The sequence below is a fragment of the Melanerpes formicivorus genome, unplaced genomic scaffold (assembly GCF_026170545.1).
Source record: "Melanerpes formicivorus ecotype bairdi unplaced genomic scaffold, bMelFor1.0.p_v2 SCAF_30, whole genome shotgun sequence".
Taxonomy (NCBI): Eukaryota; Metazoa; Chordata; class Aves; order Piciformes; family Picidae; genus Melanerpes; species Melanerpes formicivorus.
The window spans coordinates 9912860-9934784 of record NW_027142382.1 but is presented as its reverse complement, the minus strand read 5'-3'; the positions used below and the strand labels follow the sequence as shown (position 1 = coordinate 9934784).

Here is a 21925-nt window from a genome sequence, read left to right as displayed (position 1 = left end):
TATCAGCCAATCTTCCCAGTTTTGTACTGTCAACAAACATTGTGTCCCTTTATCCAGATTGTTGATGAAGATGTGAAACTAGACTGGGCCCAGCACTGACCCCTGGGAAATACCACTACCTACAGGTCTCTAACTGTGCTGTTTGTTGGTCATGACCCTCTGAGCTCTATTGTTTAGGCAGTACTCAATCCATCTCAGTATCCACTTTTCTAACCCACACTTCCTGAGTTTGTCATTGAGGATGTAATGGAAGGCAGTGTCAAAAGCCTTGATGAAGTCAAGGTAGACAGCATCCACTTCACCTACCCATTCAGTCACACCATCGTAGAAGGGTATCAGATTAGTCAAATGTTATGTCCCCTTGGTGAATCTGTGCTGGCTGCTCCTGATAACCTTCTTCCATGTGCTTGCAGATGACTTCCAAAATGAGCTGCTCCATCACCTTTCCAGGGATGGAGGTGAGCCTGTGAGGTCTGTAGTTTCCTGGGTCTTCCTTCTTGCTCTTTTTAAAGAGTGGCATGACACTGGTTTTCCTCCAGTCCTCAGACGTGTCTCCTGTTTTCCATGATCTTTTGAAAGTGATGGAGAGTAGTAGAGCTACAACAGCACTCTCAGTACTTGTGGCTATATCCCATCAGGACTCATGGATTTGTGTGTTGAGTTTACCTAAGTGTTCTCTAACCTCATTCTCACTGGCTGGTGAGAGTTTGGGATTCCTGAGGGCTTGTCTTACCAATGGAGACTGAAGCAAAGAATGCACTTTGTCTTCTCTATATCTTCTGTTAACAGGGCTCCCACCTCATTCAGCAGTGAGCCTGCATTTTACCTTGCCGATGTGTTAGAAGAAGCTCTCCTTGTTCTTTTCATTCCTTTGCCAGATTAAATTCTGAGGGGCCCCCGGCCGCCTTTGTTGCATCCCTGCGTAGCCTGACAATGTTTCTGTAATGCTTGTCTCTCTTGCTATGTTAAAAATAAATAAAATGCTAGGCAAATATTCTAAGAGGATGGAAAATAAGAAGGCCAAGGAAATTTGAGTTAGCTGGTGCTGGAAGGGTGAGTCCTATTTAGTTCTTTATCTGCCATGTCTTTTGAGGTACTGCTTGCAGATTCATGCTGCTGCGCACACACCCAATTTTCTTGAAAAACTTGGGGGTGGTAAAATCGAGGGTTTGCAATTTAGCCTGACTGCCACACAGAGGATGGGTTAGTTATATTTGCACAAAAGTTGTCCCTTTGAAAATAATCTTGAAAGGCATTTTTGGAAATATGAAATTAATAGCAAAAGGCTTTTATTTGGAAATTTGAAATGAAGGGCACCTTTTAAGCCTGCATCTTCGTAGACAAACTTCGCTGGGTCATGCTGCAAGACAGGCTGACCTAGAATAAAATGTGTTAGAAAGTGCTTATCATATTTGAAAATATGAATTGCTTGGAATCTGCATTCATGTGAAGTTACTGTTCCTTGAATGTAACTCCTTTTGCTTGGTGCATACTATAGTAATGTTACAGCTTTCCTTTCTTCTTCAAACGTGCCGGATCTCTGACAAACGGTTTGGCTTTTGAGACAGGCTTGCTTTCATAACGGTGAATGTGACTTGATGCCTGCTGAAAAATGTGTTAGGAGTATGTATGCAAGCCACAATCCAGCACGAAATATCAGACCAATATCAAATTTTGAAATATGAGTTGCATTTGGGGAGTGTGGGTGTTAGCCAAAATTTTGGAGTGACTCTGGCATGGACCTGGAACTTATGACAGTCTTAATGTTGTGTTTAGTGCTGTGACAACTGTAACGGACAGAAGTAGTTTCATTTTTTGAATTGACATTTTTAGTTTGACTTAATCACTACTGCTGTGCTTTTTTTCAGGAGCTTTTTTGAATTGCTGCTGTTCTTTGGAAAGGATGAGTTCTATGAAGATCCTTTGAAAGATATTTTAGCTTCAATCCAGGTAGTGTTGCCTAGTTTCATCTAAAACTAGTATTATTTTAGTACATATGAAGGCAGTTTTTTGTCAATAGAGAATCAGGAGGAAAGATGCTTTTATAGTGAAAGAGTGTAGCCACTTTACTTACATTAGTACTCAAAGGAGATTAAAAAAAAGGATATTTGAAGGGAATTCCATTTATTCTAACATTGCTAATTGAATAAATGTGCTTCTCTTGTAATACCAGTCTTAAAGACATAATTTGTGCATTCCCCGTATAGAAGAGGAAAGCGTCACCTGTTTGTCTAATTAGAACTTAATGTCATCTAGTGTTGCATATCAGTTCATGATATGAAACCTCATTTCCCTCTGCACTTTTGAACAGTTATGAGATTCAAGCTCTGTCTTAATAAACAAGTCAGTATAAGCTCACATTGTTCAATACTGTTCTACTCCTGGCTAGACCAGGACATAGTTTTGTATGGCTGTATGCAACCATAAGAGAAACTTTTTTTTTTCCCTCAGGTAAGTGTCTTTTTTTGACCTGAACTTCTTTTGGTAGTGAGTTTCACTGTATTTGTGTTACCATGAGAGGAAACTTTGTAGGGAAAGAAAGGATGAAAACCAGGGTTGTTTCTTCTGTTAATACTGATCATGGAACTGCAGTTTGAGAAATAGCTATCCTTTTGTTGCTTTGATATTTATACCTGTTTGTTACTGTGGCTACAAGTTTAATGTGTCAGCACTACTTAATTGTCAAACCAGCAGCAATTACATGTTTGATTAGAATTGGTGGAAGAATGGGGTCAGGAGTGCCTTATTGGCCTCAGGAACGAGTAGGGTCTCCTGCACACAGAGCACTGGGACACTTCGGCAGGCTGTGATAAATGTTCATAGACTGCTTTTTGAATTAAAAGAAACTCCAGGAAACTTCTTTGTGCTTTTGTATTTTAGTTCTCAAATGCATTGACTTCTATAACAATGCAAGTATCAAAACACATCTTTACCCATTTTTTTTTTTTCTAAATAATTCCTGAATCAGGTGTGTAATCAAGCTGGTAATGACATTCGCTTCTCTCTCAAGTTGCTCCTTAGCCTCCATTTTTTCATGCTCATTCAAATCTCTACAGCTCAGCTCTTCACTCATTTCATTCTGCTCTTCAAGTTCCATTTTTCTTGGGAGAAGATGTCCTTTTCACTGCTGTGGCAGGGCTAGGCATTTTTGTTACAACATTTCCTGAAGCTCTCGATGATGGATTTAATACATAGACTGGGGAAACAACTCTAGAGATGGTAGGCTTTGGTGGTGGAGAAATGGCTGGTTGTGTGGCAGTTCGAGGAATGCTTTCATTTGAAGTACCCCCTGAGCTTTCACTGCTACTTTTTGTGGCATGGTGACTTCAGAAGCCTGTATGTTGGTCACAGATGGTGCTGTTACAGCTGGCACAGGACTGCTTCTGCCCTGAGACCTTCCAGAACTGTTCAATGCACTTGCATTCATAGTGCTTGTAGGCAAAGGCACAGACGTACCGTTATCACTGTCCATAGGCAAGTCTAGGCTGCTGTCATTCAGAGCACTCAGCCTGGTCCCTTCTGTCAAATGCTTTTTCTGAAGCACATGATTAGGTAGTAGTTGAAGTTGCTTACATTTCATATGCCTTGCAGCAATCTGGGGGTACTGGTTGACAGGCTAAACATGAACCAGCAGTGTGCCCAGGTGGCCAAGAAGGACAATGGCATCCTGGACTGTATCAGCAATAGTGTGGCCAGCAGAGGCAGAGAAGTCATTGTGCCCCTGTACTTAGTACTGGTTAGGCCACACCTTGAGTACTGTGTCCAGTTCTGGGCCCCTCAGCTTAAGAAAGATGTTGAATTGCTCAAATGTGTCCAGAGAAGGGCAATGAGGCTAGTGAGGGGGTTGAATCACAAGCCCTATGAGAAGTGGCTGAGGCAGCTGGGATTGTTTAGCCTGGAGAAGAGGAGGCTCAGGGGGGACCTTACTGCTGTCTACAACTATCTGATGGGTGGTTGTAGCCAGGTGGGGATCGGTCTCTTCTCCCAGGCAACCGGCACCAGAACAAGAGGACACAGTCTCAAGCTGTGCCAGGGGAAGTTTAGGCTGGATGTTTGGAAGAAATTCTTCCCAGCAAGAGGGATTGGCCATTGGAATGTGCTGCCCAGGCAGGTGGTGGAGTCACCATCCCTGGAGGTGCTTAAAATAAGACTGGATGGGGTGCTTGGTGCCATGGTTTAGTTGATTAGATGGTGTTGGGTGATAGGCTGAACTTGATCTTGAAGGTCTTTTCCAACCTGGTTAATTCTGTGACCATTATTTCAGTTACTTTATCATTTTTTAATAACAAACATATTCATCTGAATATAAAAACAAAAAAGTAATTGTGGCAAAGAATTTGCAGAAAAAAGTGTGCAGAAGGGTGTTTTGTTTGAAACAAAAAGGCACACCTTTTTCTTGTGATTAAAAGTCTGCCGTTGAGTAACATTAATGTTAACACTTACCAGCAAATAACAAAGGAATTGGACCTTGGCACACATAGAAATCCTGGGTAGGCTAAAATACTCTACTCGCCTTGATTTCAGGCAGGCATCGTTTCTGTTGCATAGAGATTTGGAGACTGCTTGAGGGCTGGTGACTCAAATTCAGACACCATCACTGCATCACAAACCTAGCATCAGCTTGTCTAAATCTGCAGGCTGGCATGAAGTGAAGGCATCTTCTGCAGAATATGCCAGTAATACCTCCTCACTCATGGAAAGATGTTTTTACATTGTTAGGAAAATGACAGGCTCTTGCTGCATGCTTCTAGAAGACATCAGCAGTCTGGCTTCCACAATTCATGATTGCTGGTTTTAGGGAATATAGGCATTTGCTCTGAGGCTTTGTGTGGGGCTGGTGGATAAAAGACTTGGTAGCTTGTATTTTGACTGAAGAAATATTTAAATGTGCCTGGGGTTTCTTGTTTCATAACTTGTGGATGGCCTAACTCTCTTTTTACACATTTTGTTATTCTTTCTGATTGTTGCTTTGTTTACACTTAGGAATGTCAGAACCTTCTAAATCGATACAGAAATACGAACTTGGAACTAGTGACTCGCATCATTCGAGATGGTGGCCCATGGGAGGATCCAGTATTACAAGCAATTCTTAAAACAAAGCCTGTGTCACAGGAATTAGGTATTCAATTTACCACATTAATTTTTTTTAAGTACTGAAAATTATGTTAGTAGGATCAAAATGTGATAGTAGGATCAAATACTGTCAGACGGCTTTGCCTAACACTTGACTGTTTCTCTGTTGTAAAATGTATCTGCCCCCTTTTTTTTTTTTTTGAATGAAACCTACATTTCTTTGCTAGTAGTTTTAAGTCTACTTTTATAGTGTAAAGATCATGTTAATTCAGATACAAGAGGCTACTGAGCAGTTATTACATGAACATACTGTATCCAGGTGCTGAACCCCTGAAAGAGCATGGAGAGTGACTTGACTTTAGGTACACTACTGAAGTAAGAATACACACTGGGTCCTCCCCATTATCAGATTATCTCTTGGTATTCTGACTAATTTTATTTTCTTTAATTGTAAATACTCTGGCTTGTGTCTCTTCTTGGGTCTGTTTGGAATGAGGCCTGTGACTGTTCCTGATAGCTGCTTTATGTATATGTAATTTCAAGAGGTGGGAGGAGGATAAATATTCCTGTTCAGGCTGCAGAGTAAAACAGCATTTTAGTGCATGGAAACAAACATCACCAGAATGTTAATGCAAGATCTTGAGGAGAAGATACCTAATCTACAGTAAAGTCTTATGCTACATACTCGTTGGCAGAGTTCACAGAGGACCTCTTAAAAAATGGTTTTGTTTTGATGGTGATAGAAAATAGTAGTTCTTTTCCAGCTGTTACGGTGTAATGCATGACTCAAATTCATTGCTCTGTTTATGGCAGTGTGTCCATTCTGTAGATAGAGGAAGAGAGTTATAAAGTCAGAAGAGACTGCTGAGTGAGCTGCCTCCTTAGCCAGAGAATTTTGATAGCAAATATAAGAAGTCGGTAGTCTTTTTCATCTGTTGTGAAGCCACTTCAGTGACATGGTTTACCCATGATTTTCACTGTACATTTGATAAACTTCTAGTTAAATGCTTACAGCAACAAAATGAAATCCTTCTTGTTCTGCATCACACAACAAAGTGTTCAAGTTTTGGTGGTTATGATCTGAAGTTAGGCTTCAAATCTATATCTCTCCTTCAAAGAATTAATTTAGTCTTTGCCTTAATGATTTTCTTGATCATCATGAAGCCTCTACATGATGGGTAACAGAATTTTTATATAGTTTCAGCCTGACAGAGTAGGAATGAGATTGCATGCTGTCACTAGATGATCGTGTTGTTTCAGGTCTTACCTCCTTCCCCTCTGCTGAGCTATTCTTCCTCCTTTTATCTTCTGACATCCCCACACATCTGTTTGGCATATCTCATCTATGATGACAGACATTTATTTCAGATAATGCCTTTTGGAAGCTTTTTTCTTTCTTGTCTCACTTCTAAAGTCTGATTCTTGTGAAGTCTTACACAGCAAACACTTTGTTCTGCTCTATAGGCTGGCAGTGTTTGGTGTCTATTTTGAAACTTCTTGTTCCCTCCAAGATCACTATTTTAAATGTTGAAAACTGCATATTATTGCTGAGTCACTGACTTGCAAAAGTCAGTTTGATAAATATGTACTGTGTGAATTACAAAATCCTGTCTTCAGTTCATTAATTACATGGAGAAGCCTAGGCAAACATACACACACCTTGCTGTGTCTCTTTTTACGTAAGTTGTAGCATACTTGGAGATGTTGCAGTCTATTTTGAAGTGGCTGGAAAGGCAATCTTTAGGTTTAAAGAGAAACATAGAAGCAATACAATTTTAGTACATTAGGGAGAATAAGGCAGCCTTCTGTGAACTTCTAGAAGAGCATTGTAGACTGATAGAAATAGAAAAACTCAACAGCTAAGACTTAAGTATTCTTTAATTTATGTACAGTGCTAGACACAGCACTGGACACACAGGGAGTTTCCCCTCCAAATGTATGCATCTGAGTGCAAGCTTTACAGAGTTAATACACAGGTAGATACTACATATTCATGCTATTTTCTATTCATTTGCCTTTGGTTCCTCTTATCCATGCATGGGCAATGTCTTTTGGTAGTGGGCAGGGGAGGGTTTTCTTCTCGGTTGCATTTTTCCTCTCCACCTCGGCTCTTCTGGTTGTGTGGCGTTGGTGGCTTTTTCCCCCTGTCCTGCTCACGTCTGCAGGAGCATCAGGTCTGTTCCTGGCTGTTTTCCCATTATCTATACGTTTTCTTAGATAAGCGCTCCACAGATGGACGTTCTTCGAAGCATTACATGGTTGTGTGACAGCTTCTGTCTTGCACGATAAGTAAGCCTTGAGTTTCTAAACACAGAGTCCAAGATTCATGTCTTTCCCTGTTTCACCTCATATGTGGGCAATCCGTCCCTCAAACTCTCTGGTTTCCATACATGCATTTAATCAATGTGAATGTATAATTATTCTAAACAGATTAATATCAAAACTCTTCTTCATGGCAGAGGTAAACTCATATGTAAACACCTAATAGATTTCCAAGGTGATGGAAAGCACCACACATGCTGCTTGAACAAGAAGAGATGCTGTTTTCCCCAAGCCATTTTGATGAAACACAGGCTTGGCTAAATACTACCAGAGTTAGCAGCTGTCTTTTGCTTGGTGGCTTCATTAGAAACTCTGGATTAAAAGGCAGCTATTGAGAACGTTAGAGGAAAATCAGGCCACGTTGTCCCATGTATTACTTTAATGTCAATATGCTGTGAACACCTCTGAGTGCACTTTTACTTGATAGATTCAAAGCAACATTATTGCATTTCATACCCATGAATGGTATTTTTACTTTTAATCCGAAGAGATGCTAGAATCCGTGTGGACTGTTATAACAGAGATCTAAAGCATGTCTTCCCTGGATTTAATAATTTTTCAATTACTTGCATGTTAAGTATTTTGAGTCTCATAGTTGAAATTATTTCACTCAAGTGTGAGCTTTAGGATTAGCATTTAGATCAGAAAAAGAGAATTTAAAGGTACTTAGGGGTTTAGAATTGTGCCCAGTAGCACGTTTTTTAGAGGAAGATGAAGCATGTTTTCCACTTTTCCAAAGAAAAGCAAGGTTATTACATTTAAATCTGTTGTTTGGACTTCATGTTCTAATTACCTTTAAATCTTTATTTTCTGTACAGTTAACAAATATTTAAGCTCTGAAAACCCACTGTTCTTTGAACTACGTGCCAGATACCTTATTGCCTGTGAGCGCATCCCTGAGGCAATGGCTCTGATCAAATCTTGCATAAATCATCCCGATATCAGTCGAGATCTTTATTTCCATCAAGCGCTTTTCACCTGTCTCTATATGTCACCATTGGAAGATCAGCTGTTCCAGGAGGTATTGTGTGTCGGTATACATTGATTGATCGATTGATTTTTGATGAAGTGGTGTGTTATGCTAATTGTGCACAAATTGTCACGAGGAGCATATGGAGCAGCTGGGGTTTTTTGGTACAACTAAATGTCATAAAACCAGCCAATTATGTCAGTGTTGCTTGATCTAGCGCTGGATTAATCTTTGGAAAGTTAAATGTTGAGCACTACAAATCTTGGTTTAGGTCAAGTTTACATGTAGATATACTTTCTAAAATATCTGAAGTCAATCATATTTTGTAACTTCAGTGTATTGACTATTTTACTGTTGACTGTTATTTTAGCAAAATCACTTAAACTTCATTGATGTTGGTCCTGTGCTTGGTACACTAAAGTTGCATTAGAGGTTTTTTTGGTGATAAAATGACATTCCAATTGAACACAGCCCCACTTTCATCACAAATAGCACTTGATAGATAACAATGCTTTTCTTAACCTTAAGAACAAGCTGCTGTAGTGCAAGAAAGTGCTTTTGTGTAGTCTTAATTTCTCGGACAATTATTCTGATTGCCATTACTCTAAAAAATATGAATGACCTCTTAATACATCCAAATCTGATTTACAGACCTACACAAAAGCTGTTCCAAAAAAATTCTATGTTAATTCCTGCAGTTTTCAGTAGCTTCTTTAATGTAACGGGGTCTGATAGTTTTTTATTTCACATTAGCAAATTTATCTGAATTGATTTTATTTCAATTGTATAGCACTTAATGAGGACCGATTGCAAGAGCGGAATTGAGATCATCTGCAACACTGAAAAAGAAGGGAAGACTACCTTAGCCTTACATCTGTGTGAATCGTTCCTAGTCCCGCAACTTCAAAATGGGGACATGTATTGTATATGGTAAATACTTTATTTCTGGCAAAGCATCTTAGCAGATAATCTTATTGCTAAAAAGAAACTCATCTAAACTTTGAGATGTAGTTTAAGTTTAAAATACCAGATAAAAACATTCTAACACGGTTTAAAAGCATTCTTAGTGCATCTCATATGCCTGTTGCCTTTAACACAATCACGTATGGTGGTACCCTCCATAGTGCTTAACACTTATTAGCTGCTTCACAGTAACAGAAAGGGTGAACCTTTATCTACTTTCAGCTGTTGATGTGTATAAATATTTGTTGTTAACAATGTGTAACAGGATATAGTCTGTAGACGGACAAAGCAGAACTTTGCTGTTCTGCCACTTGAATGATGCTTCATGTAAAAACTAAACTGCAGTGTCACCGATGTGTCTAGGGAAAAAAAAGTTCTGAAAATGTGTTATGAATTCTGCAGATTTTACTGCACAAAGCCATCACATGAATGATGGCCCTCTAAAAAACGAGGAAGCATGCATTCATACACGCTGAATCAGGTTGATGGTGGTATGCCTTTATGGCTAAGAATTGTTTTCTGAAGAGTTCTCAAAAGTCAACTGTCAACTGAAAGATTGCTAAGGAAGATAATCCTTCTGTTCATTCTGTATCATTTCTGCACTTAAAGTAACATCTGCATTCTTTGGTAAAGTGTGCTTAGTTTGTTTACTTTATTATGTAGCTGTTAGAAAAAGGCTTAGTCACACAGATTTGATTATTTTTAGTTTTCAGTGAAAAGAAATAAAATACTAACCTGCATGACTACTTTTAATGTGGAGTTGGGAATCTAGGAAGGATTTCCCTCTTCCCAGAAGGCAGGAAATTGAAAAGTATGATGTCTCTGTCTTCCCCCCCCCCCCCCCCCCCCCCCCCTGAGAAATTAATGAAGCCCAGACATTATAATGCCTGGTTCACTAATAAGAATTTTCCTGAGTAATTGTGCTATGACATACTGCCAACACCTTGTGGTATTATAGATACACCTAGTGGTATTTTTCATTCAGTCCGTCTAGAAAAAGGTGGGCCCCCTGTCCCCGTCGAACAGATGAAGTAGTTCAGGTATGAAGTTTGTGTGAGCCCAGTGACTAACTTTGGAATGGAGTCCAACTTCACTGATTCCTTCCCAAATGCTACATCTCCTGACTTGTTACTTGCCAGGAAATTTGCAGATGTAACTTATATGTAAGAAATTAATTTCCAATATTGGAATTAAACCTACTTTTTTATATTTTTTGTTCCAGTAACACCCTAACTTTGCTCTTACCCAGCCGACTGTCTTGAATCACCCGTTTCACACAACAAGACGTCTGTCCTTATGTTCTGACAAAGTCAATGTCAGAATGGAATTTCAGAAGAGACTAAAGTGCTGTCTAGCATATAGATATCTGTCTGTCAAGAAAAACATTTAGTTATCCCAGTGTTTTTAATCTTTCATTCAGAATATGGAGCTTGAGTGTCTTTAGAGCTCAGAGCAGTTATATCTGTGCAGGTAGAGTAGCTTTTTCATTCTTTACAGATGCCAAGCTGTAACAACTTCATACCTAAAAAGATCTATGTAATTCTTAACAGATTATGAAGGCATGACTGTACTTGAATTCAATTTTTTTAAGAGGTAGGAGCTAGGTTAAATTACTTCACATTATGTATTTGTATCTAGAGGATCTTTTAATGTCTTCAGCACAGCATAAAGCAATCACGCCTTGTCTGGAATTGAGGACCTTGCAGACCTAGCAAGAATCTAGCAGGAAATTTTCACACTGAAACCGTTTCTGTCACAAAACTTACTGTTTCTATTGACATTAAGAATAAAGTCTGGATCCAGATGATGTGAATGTTTTTTCTGAAGTGAAAAGCCACTTACAAATTATAAGCAAGCTGTGCTCATTCTTACTAGAAATATTTGTGTACAAGCTATTTGTAAGGGATCAGTATTAAAATGTAATGTCCCTTCAGGAAGGTAGCCAAAACTCTGATAGAACAAGCACAGCAGAATGGCTTGCATTCTTTTTCCAGGCAATTTTTAAATGCAGTTTTGGCTGTTTACAAGTGGTTCCTATGCAATAAGCTTAGTAAATCAGGGATTTTCCGCCCCCCCAACATGTTCAGTCTTTGGTCTTTACATAATTTTGTGAATTGGGTAACTTTTTGGTTAAGTGTGATATCTGTACCTAAGAAAAGGTAGACTTTTTAGCTGTAGCTAAGGTTTTGGGTATTTTGAAGGGGGTTAACAGGATGGATTACCTGATCGCCTCTCGTAAAGATAAATCTTTGCTGGAGTGCTGTGGTCTCACTTTAAATTGCCCCAGTGCATGTCTCTAGTTCACACTGAGGCCTGTGTTTAAAATACTAAGTTCTACTATGCAAGAAGTAAATGTCATTAAGTACTACTGTGACATAATAATTGACCAAATAGAAGGCTACTCCTGCCTACATTATCTCAGGTTTATAATCTGTGGTTAATGGCACAGAAATATCTCAAGTACTGCTGATTTCAGTATTAAAATTGGTATCAAAAGCATTTAAGTAGTTGAAACTGTCCAATCAGCTCTTCAGGAATACTTTAATCCTTAATGATTATCAAAGTCTAAAATGTGCTTGAGAAGGAGAAGCCTACATGGAAGAGTAAGACTAAAATACTATTTCATATCAGAGTATCGTCAAGTGGTTAAACTGATCTAGCAGCTTGCTCTTCACCACTGAAGCTGCTGCTTCTACATTGATTTTTCTCCATTTTGACTCTTCTCTTGTGTCAGCTGTCACACTTGTCTGAACACGTGGTAGACTACTTAAAACTCTAATCTTAGAATAAGAAGTTTTTTCTGAAACTCTCTGGGATTAGTGTTGAAATGGCTTGCTCTGAAATAGTGTGAGGCAAAGCAGAGAATAAGTTGTATTCTTTCACTGCTGTAACATTTTACAGCAAAAACGTTGTTTCTTTTTTTACTTCAGGTTGAGAGTTTTGGTGACCTTTATGAATGGCTTGGTGCACAAACACACTAGCTAGTTTCAGATTCTCAGAGGCTTATCTGATTTGCATCCAGCAGCTACTAGAGGCTCTAGAAGATCAGCCAAATATTTTGTCAGTAACTGGGCTTGTTTTTTCTGAGGGAGGGAGGCTAGTGGAATAAAAGAGTGTCTTGCTTCAGAGAAGTGAAGTCAATTGGTCCTCTGTTTTCATTCCAGTTAGTCCTAACTATATCTACTTCTGTGTAAAATCTTTGTGCTTGCAAACTTTCTTATAACAAACATTGAAGTCAAATTACCTTTCCAAGTCTCTCAATGAATGTTCATAGACCTTACAGGCTGTAAATTTCAGTTAGCTGTGAAGGTGCTCACAGGTGCATTACCTGCAAAAGAGTTCTGCGGCAATCTGTTCTTGTGTTACCTTGTATCAGTCAAACGCTGTTGAATTGCAGATTGAAATACATGTCTAGCTGTAGTGCCTGATACCTTCTTGGAACTGCTGTTGGCCAGTAAACTGGTGATGACAGCAGCAAAAGACAATCTTCTTGTGATGTGCATAACATGAGAACATCAATATTTCCTGTCAATGGGCTGTATCAGAAGCTAGTTTTCTACAAGGCTTTCCACATTCAGATATTTTTCTGCAAGACTTTTCATGCTTGCACTGGAAATAACTTTTTCTATTAACTAATCCCAAGAGCATGTTCAGCATGACATTCGTTGCTTGGTGGTGGTAGGGGCTAGATGCTGTGGCATCTGATTTTATTATGCAAGTTGATACCAAGTTGAATATATGAATATTTTGTTGAATGTTGAATTGGCTGGGTGATAGGAGATACCCTGAATGCTTAAAGTCATAAAGTGCATTTTCCATTGTGCCCTGTGTATAGTTGTGGTCTTAGATTGATAGTATGCTCTCAAGTACTATTTTAGCTACAGAATATACAAATAGTTGTTAGTAATGCATCATGCTTAGTGATAGAGTTCTAAAAATCTAACAAAAATACTTTATTCTGTCCTTTATAGGGACTTAATCTTCATTTGGAGTAAACTGCAGCTTAAATCTAACCCATCGAAACAAGTATTTGTCGACCAGTGCTACCAGCTTTTAAGAATTGCTACAAATGTCAGAGTGATTTTCCCTTTCATGAAGGTGATTAAGGATGAAGTAAGTTCTGTATAACTCCACCTGACTCCCCTGTCCCTCTTGTTTGTCGTCCTTGTTTGTTTTTTGAACTAGTTACAGAGAACCTGTGTTTCCATTGTGTAACGGTGTACTGGGTTTTGAATTGGAGCAGGACAAATGATGCTGTTCAGCCATTTCAGCTGATTCTCCCCTATCCTGCTGGAGGCATAGTGAGTGAGCAGCTGTGTGGTAGTTAGTTGCCGACTGGGGTTAAACCACTACAAAAGGCCACCTTTGTGGAAAGTCAAGAGACAACAGGGAAGGACACACTATCAACTTAATGTTGTCAAGTTCCAGAATGTGCTTCAATGTTATGATTGCCCTTGGCCTGTTTGTGGTTTGAAATGCTTGGGTTTGGTTGTGTTCCTTTTATGGACTGCTGAGTTTTTCTTTCTGTCAGCAGTAAGTTTAAGGAATGTCATCTTCTATAAATAAATGAGGAAGTTAATAATATCTGAAATAAATGTGAAAGATGCATTGAGCAGTTGGTTTGGTTTGTGTTTTGGTTTCTGGTAGGGGTTTTTATGTTTGGTTTGGGTTTTTTTGTTGCTGTTTTTGTTGGTTGTGGGTTTTTTGTGGGATTTGTGTGTGTGGTTTTTGTTTGTTTTGCTTTTTGGTTGGTTGCTTTTTTTTCCTTCCTGGCTCATTAAAGAAATAGGCCTTCTGTGATGCCATTGTGTCTGCCATATAATCTTACTAAGTTCTGAATCTTTCTACCTGTTCTAAATAAATCTGAAGAAGTGCTTAATGTAACATTAAGGAAAAACTAGACTAAGATAGGAGAAAACATGATTTTGCCTCACAGAGGTGTGCTTTCATGCTTCAAGGTGTTAGTCTGTGCAGAGAGCTGAGAGTGCCTTGCTCCCAGGATGGGTGTAACCCGGCACATAGTCTTATACTCTCCCATACAAACACCTGAAAAACATTGTAATGTGCAGTGTTTTGCACACAGGAGAGCAAGCTGTTTCCAAGCTGTTGTTTTTTACCAACCTGCCTGAGTAGACCTCATTCATATGCTATGCCCTAAAGTAATTATAAATTATTTTGTCACAGGGGCTGCTGCACAGTTCTAAATGTAATGATTTGCTGCTGTCCAAGATTTTAATCTGAATATGTATTCCAAAGTACTTGCTGTGACAGGAGTAGATACTGCTTGTATTTGCATCTGAATGATCGTGTTTTTTTACTCTCTACATACAAGGCATTGTATGTGTTTCTTAACATACATTTAAATGTAGGTAGGTACTAATTATTTCTGAGCTTCCTGGAACTCTTTTTACTTCAATCTGCTACTTGTTGGGCATTATGTTTCCGATTATCCCTCCAAATTAAATGTTCAGGGCAAGGCCTCCAGCCTAAAGCATGGAATAGGATTTCTGCGCATTTGAAGCATAGTCAGTAAATTTTTAGAAGTCAGGCCTTTTAGAGTGCTTGGCCATCAGTTGTTATGGTTTCCCTGTTGGTCATTATTCAAAATTGAGAGTAATATTTTATCACATGTATTTTTATACAATGCACATTAAGTTAGTTAGAGCAGGGACAAATACATAGTTAACCACCCAGTTATAGTGTGAAACAGCCTACATAATGAAGATGCAGAAGCAGGTACTGCTATATCTGATGTGATGTGCTGCAGTCTCCCCAAATCAATTGTCTTTGTAGAGATGCATGTGGCAAAAGTTTCTGAAGCGTTGTTGACAGTAGCTGTATAGCTCTCAGTGCAAACCAGATGTTACTTTTGAGCATTTTTTTTATCTGTATTCTATTGTCTTGTTTGAGGATTATTGTAAAATGTATCTGCATCCTGCTGGTAAACTTCACCGGAGGGCTTTCTGAACTCTTGATTTGCAAATGGATAAATATGAATACATAGGATGTGGATGACTGGGTATTTGGACATTGCTTATACTAGTTGTGTTTTTCTGTGTTGGTCTTTGTTAGGTGTTTTTGGTGTTTTGTTATTTTTCTGCGGAACTGATTTCTATTTTAACCATTATCCATACTCTATAATTACGTACCCTGTAATTTCCATTCTCCAGGTTGGTGAAGACGGCCTTCAGATATGTGTTGAGATATGTGGATGTGCCCTACAGTTGGACCTTCGTGAAGATCCCAACATGAAAAGTCTTATTTATAAAACAATTGCTCATTTTCTGCCAAATGACTTAGAGATCCTCAGAATATGTGCTCTTTCAATCTTTTTTCTTGAGCGCACACTGGACTCGTACTACACTGTTGAACACTTATATAAGTGTGCAGATGAAGAATACAATGAGTGCACTAGTTCTGTTCAAAACCGTGTGCGCTTTGAGTTGCTCCCAATTCTGAAGAAAGGTTTGTTTTTTGATCCTGAATTTTGGAATTTCTTGATGATCAAGCAGAATTGTTTAGCGTTATTAGGGGATAAAGCCTTTATTGGTTTATGTGAAAGTACACTGGAAAACTCTATTGCAAGTACAGAGACGGTAGAGTATAGGGCTCTGAGTGAGGAACATCTCTGTTCAACAGATGCAAGCAACAGGGAGCGTGACCCCGAAGACCTCTCTGAAGCCCAGTCCAAATGTAATGCCAGAAAGAACCATGAAGTTCTTGAGGCATCTGAAATGTTAGATCAAACTGTACCGCGGCATTGCTGTGTGATATGCAACAAGGAATTTCTTGGTGGTCACATTGTGAAACATGCACAAGTTCACCAAAAAAAGGGCAGTTTTTCCTGTGTACTTTGCACTAGGAAGTTCAGGCAAAAAGGACTTATGCTGAAGCACTTAAAGAATCATGTCAGGAAGATAGAAAGGCAACATCTTGCTGCAGTTCTTGAGGCTGGCCAGCAGGCTCCTGTGCTTAATGAACTAGAATGTTCTGGTGTTTCTCTGTCTCTTGAAAATGGGAATTCAGATAGCTCCAAAGACAATGAACCGGAGACTGCAGTAGCTCCAAGTGCTGACCAGCTGGTCCAAGTGGAAAAGGAGCATGCAGAACAGGTATTCAATACAGTGGAAAACCATCTAAATGACCAGGATGATGCTACTGAAAACAGCAGTGACAGTTGTTTCAATAACATTGTTGATGCTTTAAGTACAGAAAGTTTGCCTGAAGAGGAAGAGAGTTCCAACAAAGAGTTGCCTGTTATGCACAAAGTGAATGGAGCTTTTTGCCCTCAAAAAGACATCGATCCAATGGATGAGGAAGGCACCTTTAAGTGCCCTGCTAGTGGTTGCGCTAGAGTGTTTAAAAAGATAAGATTCCTCAATAAACATGCAAGAAAAGCTCATCCAACTGATTTGAAGGTGCAGGAGCATATAATGAAATGGAATAATGGAAAATGTCGGTTCTGCCAGAGAAAATTTGCTGATTCCCAACACTTTATAGATCACCTGAAGAGACATGTATATCCAAATGTTTATTTTTGTTTACACTTTAATTGTAATCAGAGATTTAAGCTGTCAGCTGAACTTGCAGAACATACAAAAAGTCACAGTGTTTTTAAAGCTCAGTGTAATTTTGCGGAATGCTGTGAGCTCTTTGAGGAGCTCCCTTTGCTGTATGATCACGAGGCTCAGCATTATCTAAATAAAACACTAGAATGTTCAGAAGATGCAAGTGAAAAAGAATCTTCAGATGATCCTTCAGAACTGTGTAGTTACCAAGATGATGATGAATCAGTTAATGAAAAAGAAACTGTAGATTTACCAATTCCAACTTGGAAATCAAGGAAGGATTCTACAGAACCAAAGACTTACATTCAAAGTGTTGAGAAGAAAGCGAATAATGTAATTCACAATGGAAATGAAAGTTTACCTGAGGGTAGCACTGCAGTTTTAAGTTTGGTAGACCAAAAACCACCTGTGTTGCACACAAAACCGGAAAACTGTAATGTTATTAGAGACCAACTAGTCAATGGACACAATGAACTAGATCAGGCATCATCAAAATCATCAGAAATACCTTTGAACAGCAGAATGGCAGATGAAACAAGGACAGAAAATGGGTCAGTGTTACCAGTTTTACAGAATTGTCAGGATGTACCACAAAATAACGCTGTTGCTGTGCAAGTACCTTCTAAACCAAATCAGGCAACAGAGAATACTTCCTACGGTGTCATTTTAACAAAACCCTACTTTAGACCCTTGCCTCCAAGTTACCTTGACGAACGATACATTAGCATGCCAAAACGTAGAAAAATCTTGGCTGATGAAGTAAATACTCATTCTGAACAAGATACATTTTGTAGTAAATCAACAGAAAGGTTTAGATGTGGCAACTGCTTGACCATCTACTGTAATTCAGAAGCACTTGAGGCTCACCTTGCACAAAAGAAGTGTCAGACGCTCTTTGGATTCGATTCAGATGATGAAAGTAAGTCTTGCATTTCTGCTGGTTTGGTTTGTTTGGAGGTTAATAGCCACCAAAAAGGATTTTGAAAACAGGTCACCTGATGGAATCAGACAGACATGACTTCTTGGCAAGTGCAGTATGCTAGAACTTAGATAATTAAATCACAATACTGTGCTAAATTGGCAGTTCAACCAGGGCATGTTGAAAATGAGAAAGGGGTGGTGAGAATTGTCAGGCAATTCTAATGGAAAAGGCTTATCATAAAACAGAAGGGGCTAATTCAGTCTGTCTTTCCCTGCGTTTTTGAAGCAATGTGTTGAAAAACACAAGCAGTGATCTAGATGCAAGTGATTTACAGTGGTTAGGCTTCATTCTGATCCCAGTGCATTCTCTTTTACAGGTGCCTGATTCACTATTGTGGGAAAATCTACCAAACAAGAAGTGGTGTAAGAAAACACTACAAGAAGCATCAGTCCGTTTCCCAGTTGGCCTTAATCATAAAGCAGTCTTGAATTACTGAAAAAAAAACAAGCAAACAACAAAAACCAAACCACAACCAAACAAAAAACCCATCCAACAACCAAAAAAAACCCCCAACCCAAACAAACCATGACCTTGATAAAAAGCACATTTTTCTAGACAAAACTCACAGAGGAACAAGAGGAGCTCTGCAGATCCTGAGTCCAGAAAGGTTACTATGAACTCCCCAAAGTACCAGTTACCTGAAAAGCCACATTCATTCCAAATGTGTGATTGAAGCTTAGCAGGCACAGTCTCTCTAGTATGAAAGCTGAGGGAAAATAAGGCATATAGTTAAGAATGCAGAGGTGTAAACCCAGTCAATTCTGAAAGCTGCTTCAGTTGGAAAATGTGTGGTTAATGAACATCCATTCACACAGCTGGGGAGGAATCGTACAAGAAGGTGTTGCATTATTGTAATATGCAGAACAAATCTATAGAGCAGCCATGCATTCTGTTAAAGAAGTTGGATTATGTGATTCCATTATCTGCTTAAAAAAAAAAGGAGCTCATTTAATAAACTTAAAAGCCAAAAAGAGGGATGTAGAAAGAAATCTTGGATGGACGGAATGCTCAAATAGACCAAAACTTGGAAGTACAGAGCATACCAGGATAAGTAAGTGTGAAAGTTATACACAGTGGAAATGAGATGTGTGCAAGCGAAGCCCTTTTGAAGGATGTGTATGTTAAGTGTTCTGTAAAACATCTGCTGTAGGTGCAGGACATGCACAGATTGTGTGGCTATAAACAGAAGCAGGTGAAAGCAAATACAGAATGTGAAGAAGGTTAAGCTTGCATTACAGGACAGAGTTAAAACAATTTTATGCAAATACAAAGGTCCTTCAGTTGTTGGTGTGACTGAAAAGAACTTGAGATAGCTTTCTTTTTGGAGGAAAAACAAAGGGGCGGGGAGCAACAAAAGCATAGCACATGTCAGGTGGGAAAAAAAATCAGGAAGAGCCTATTTCACACATGTTGATTAGTGGCAGTACATTAAGTACTTATTTTCTCCTTTTCTCTAGACAGTAAATGTGTATTGACTCAACCTTAACATACATTACAACCTTATCTAGGTAGCAGCTCTTAAAAATGTCTTTCCCAGACATTAGTGAAGGAGTTAGACTTAAATGTTAAGCACTTTATCTAAAATTCACTATTCATAGAAACAATCAGAATGGGAAGGCAGGAAATTGGAGTTATTAAGATGTATATATAAACATGGGAATTCCAGACATTCAGAAACCAAAAAGATACTGTTCTAGATTTTGGTCTTCCCATCCCAAACGGATGTGTGGCAGCGTGCGTGTTGTCCAATTACTGTGCTAATTTAATCTCTATCTTGCACTATCTTGCCACCTCAAAATGCTTTTCTTGGGATCCTGTTCTATGCTGATAGCTGAAACTTTTAATAGGCTTATAGGCATGGAAGATACAGTACTGAAAACAGTAGTGTACAGAGAAGTCATCAGAGAAATGTACAAAAGCTGAGCTCCTACTCAGTTCTTTTGCCTACTGAATAGGTCATCACTACGCATGTATGGCATAGTACGATCAACTTGCTTAAAGCAAGGGCCATAGAGATCTGTTCATGAAGCGATAGCTCACGCTTGCAGACCTAAAGTTGTCATTGTAAAATAGGCTGTTTAATAGTTCTGGAATTTAATAATTCTGCAATGCCTAGGATAATAATCCTGTGTGGAATTAAACAGACATTTGCCTCAATTCTGCTACCTTTTCCTGGGAGGTTAAAAACGCAAATTCCAAATCGTGCTCTTTTGAATTCAGAAAGGTTTCTTTTCTTAACTGTGAGTTGATTAGCATAAAAGGTGATAAAATTATGATCACAGGTATGTGTGCATTATATCAGTGCTGATGATTAGCCCACATTTAGGGCACCAAATAAGGTTTTTTTGCAGTTGCTACCCCCCTGATTTGAATACATCATTCATTCTATGTGCATATATATTTATACATAGCTCAATACCTTTAAATTAAAAACTCCATGAATTGGGACCTTTTCAGCATTTTCCCTTTTTTGAAGTTGTCAGCTGGGATGTTCCCACACTCCCCTTCCTTTGCATTGTTAATCTAGTTAAATCTGTTTGAATGTATTTTGGAAAGGAGTTTAAAAGTATTACAGCTTTTAAACCCTGAAAGCTCAGTCAATAGCTAAAAAGACTTTACACAAACATGGTTGGTTTAACATGCTTTCAATCTTTGGTGATTTATTTGCCTTTTCCTGGAGCGCCACGTGTTTGAAGAGCCTTTTAAAATGTGATTGAGAATTGTGTTTGCTTTGGTTTTGAAGCATGTAGGATGCATTTATGTGCATGCATAAACTGTGACCATAATTTTTTGTACCTGTATTAAACTCATTTTTGTTCAAAGATTGATTTTTATTTTTTTTTTTTGGCACTACCATATTTTTTAGACCATGTGTTCAGTAAATACTTTTTGGACACTTGGGGAAAACTGAATTCTGAGGTTGGTAAACACTAGCATCGCCTAACACCTACCAGAAATATGCTAAAATGAGTTATGAGTAGTGAGTGCTAACATTTTCATTGTAAGTAATGATTTCTTTATTTCAAAAGACTTCGCATTTTCTTTGTTCTCCGGTACTTGTTGGTATGGTCAGACAGTTGCAACATTAAGCAACTTAAATGAGGAGGAAAAAAAGATACGTGTAGCAAGGTGGATAATTCTACATGTTTTTTGAAGGACTGAGTATGTTGAGAATTGTTCTGGTCTAAGCCTGCAAGATCTAGAGCTGAACAATGTTACCAATCTAGAATCGAAAAGTCCTTTTTTCCCCCGGGCATTAAGCGGTGTAGGATGTAATTGGGAATACTTCTTCGAGATCTATCACCTTGATGCAATAAATACCGAAGTACATGTGTCATGTAAGCATGATAATACCTTAAGGCTGCCTGAAGTTATACACGAGCTTTAGAGCTTTGTTGGATCAAAGTTTGTGCATTTCATTGCTGATAACAGTATTCTAATAACATTCCTCCAGGTGGCTCTAACTTGGATATAGACTTTCCTTCTAAGACTGTCTACTCTAACCCGATCAGAGTTCACTGTAAAGGTCATGTAAGTTCTAATTTTTAAAAAGAAATACTGAAAGTAGGTTGGAAGTGGCCACATCTGTGGGGAAAGGTCACTGGTACTTCATGAAAAACTATATAAATTGTGTAGTTTGGGTAATTTATAACATTAAACTTTGTGATTTTAATATCACACAGAAGGTTCAGGTGTACTCGTTTATTTTATTGTATAACACCAGTGCTATGGACAAAAGACAAAGGGGTTGTAGTGTTACTATTTTCTTAATTTATTTGGTACTGTGTAACACCTTTCTGATTAAATGCAGTGTATGCATTTTGGGACTCTTAATTTGTAAAAGCTGTTACAGGTTCAGCAAGAAAGGAAATTTGTGCTTCCTTGTTGAATGCTAAATTATTTTCCTTTGCATTTTATATAAGAGTACAAATGAAAACTGAGCCATCAAACTGCAATAAATCAACAGTAGTGTTTCATTTTAAAACCTTTTTTTGTACTGTACATAGATTTGTTCAATAAAACATTATCTTTGTTGTTGATAGAGAT

At 38.5% G+C, this 21925-nt stretch overlaps 1 protein-coding gene across 1 annotated transcript in view; it reads left to right on the top strand.

Moving 5' to 3' along the window:
- Positions 1-21925, top strand: part of ZNF654 (zinc finger protein 654) — a 39090-nt gene extending 17165 nt beyond the window's left edge. Inside the window, exons 3-9 of the mRNA XM_068155285.1 lie at positions 1869-1950; positions 4984-5119; positions 8214-8416; positions 9156-9295; positions 13300-13441; positions 15499-17815; positions 18195-21925. Of these exons, the coding sequence (XP_068011386.1) occupies positions 1869-1950; positions 4984-5119; positions 8214-8416; positions 9156-9295; positions 13300-13441; positions 15499-17815; positions 18195-18202 (3028 nt within the window). The 3' untranslated portion in view covers positions 18203-21925. The remainder of the gene's footprint in view (positions 1-1868; positions 1951-4983; positions 5120-8213; positions 8417-9155; positions 9296-13299; positions 13442-15498; positions 17816-18194) is intronic.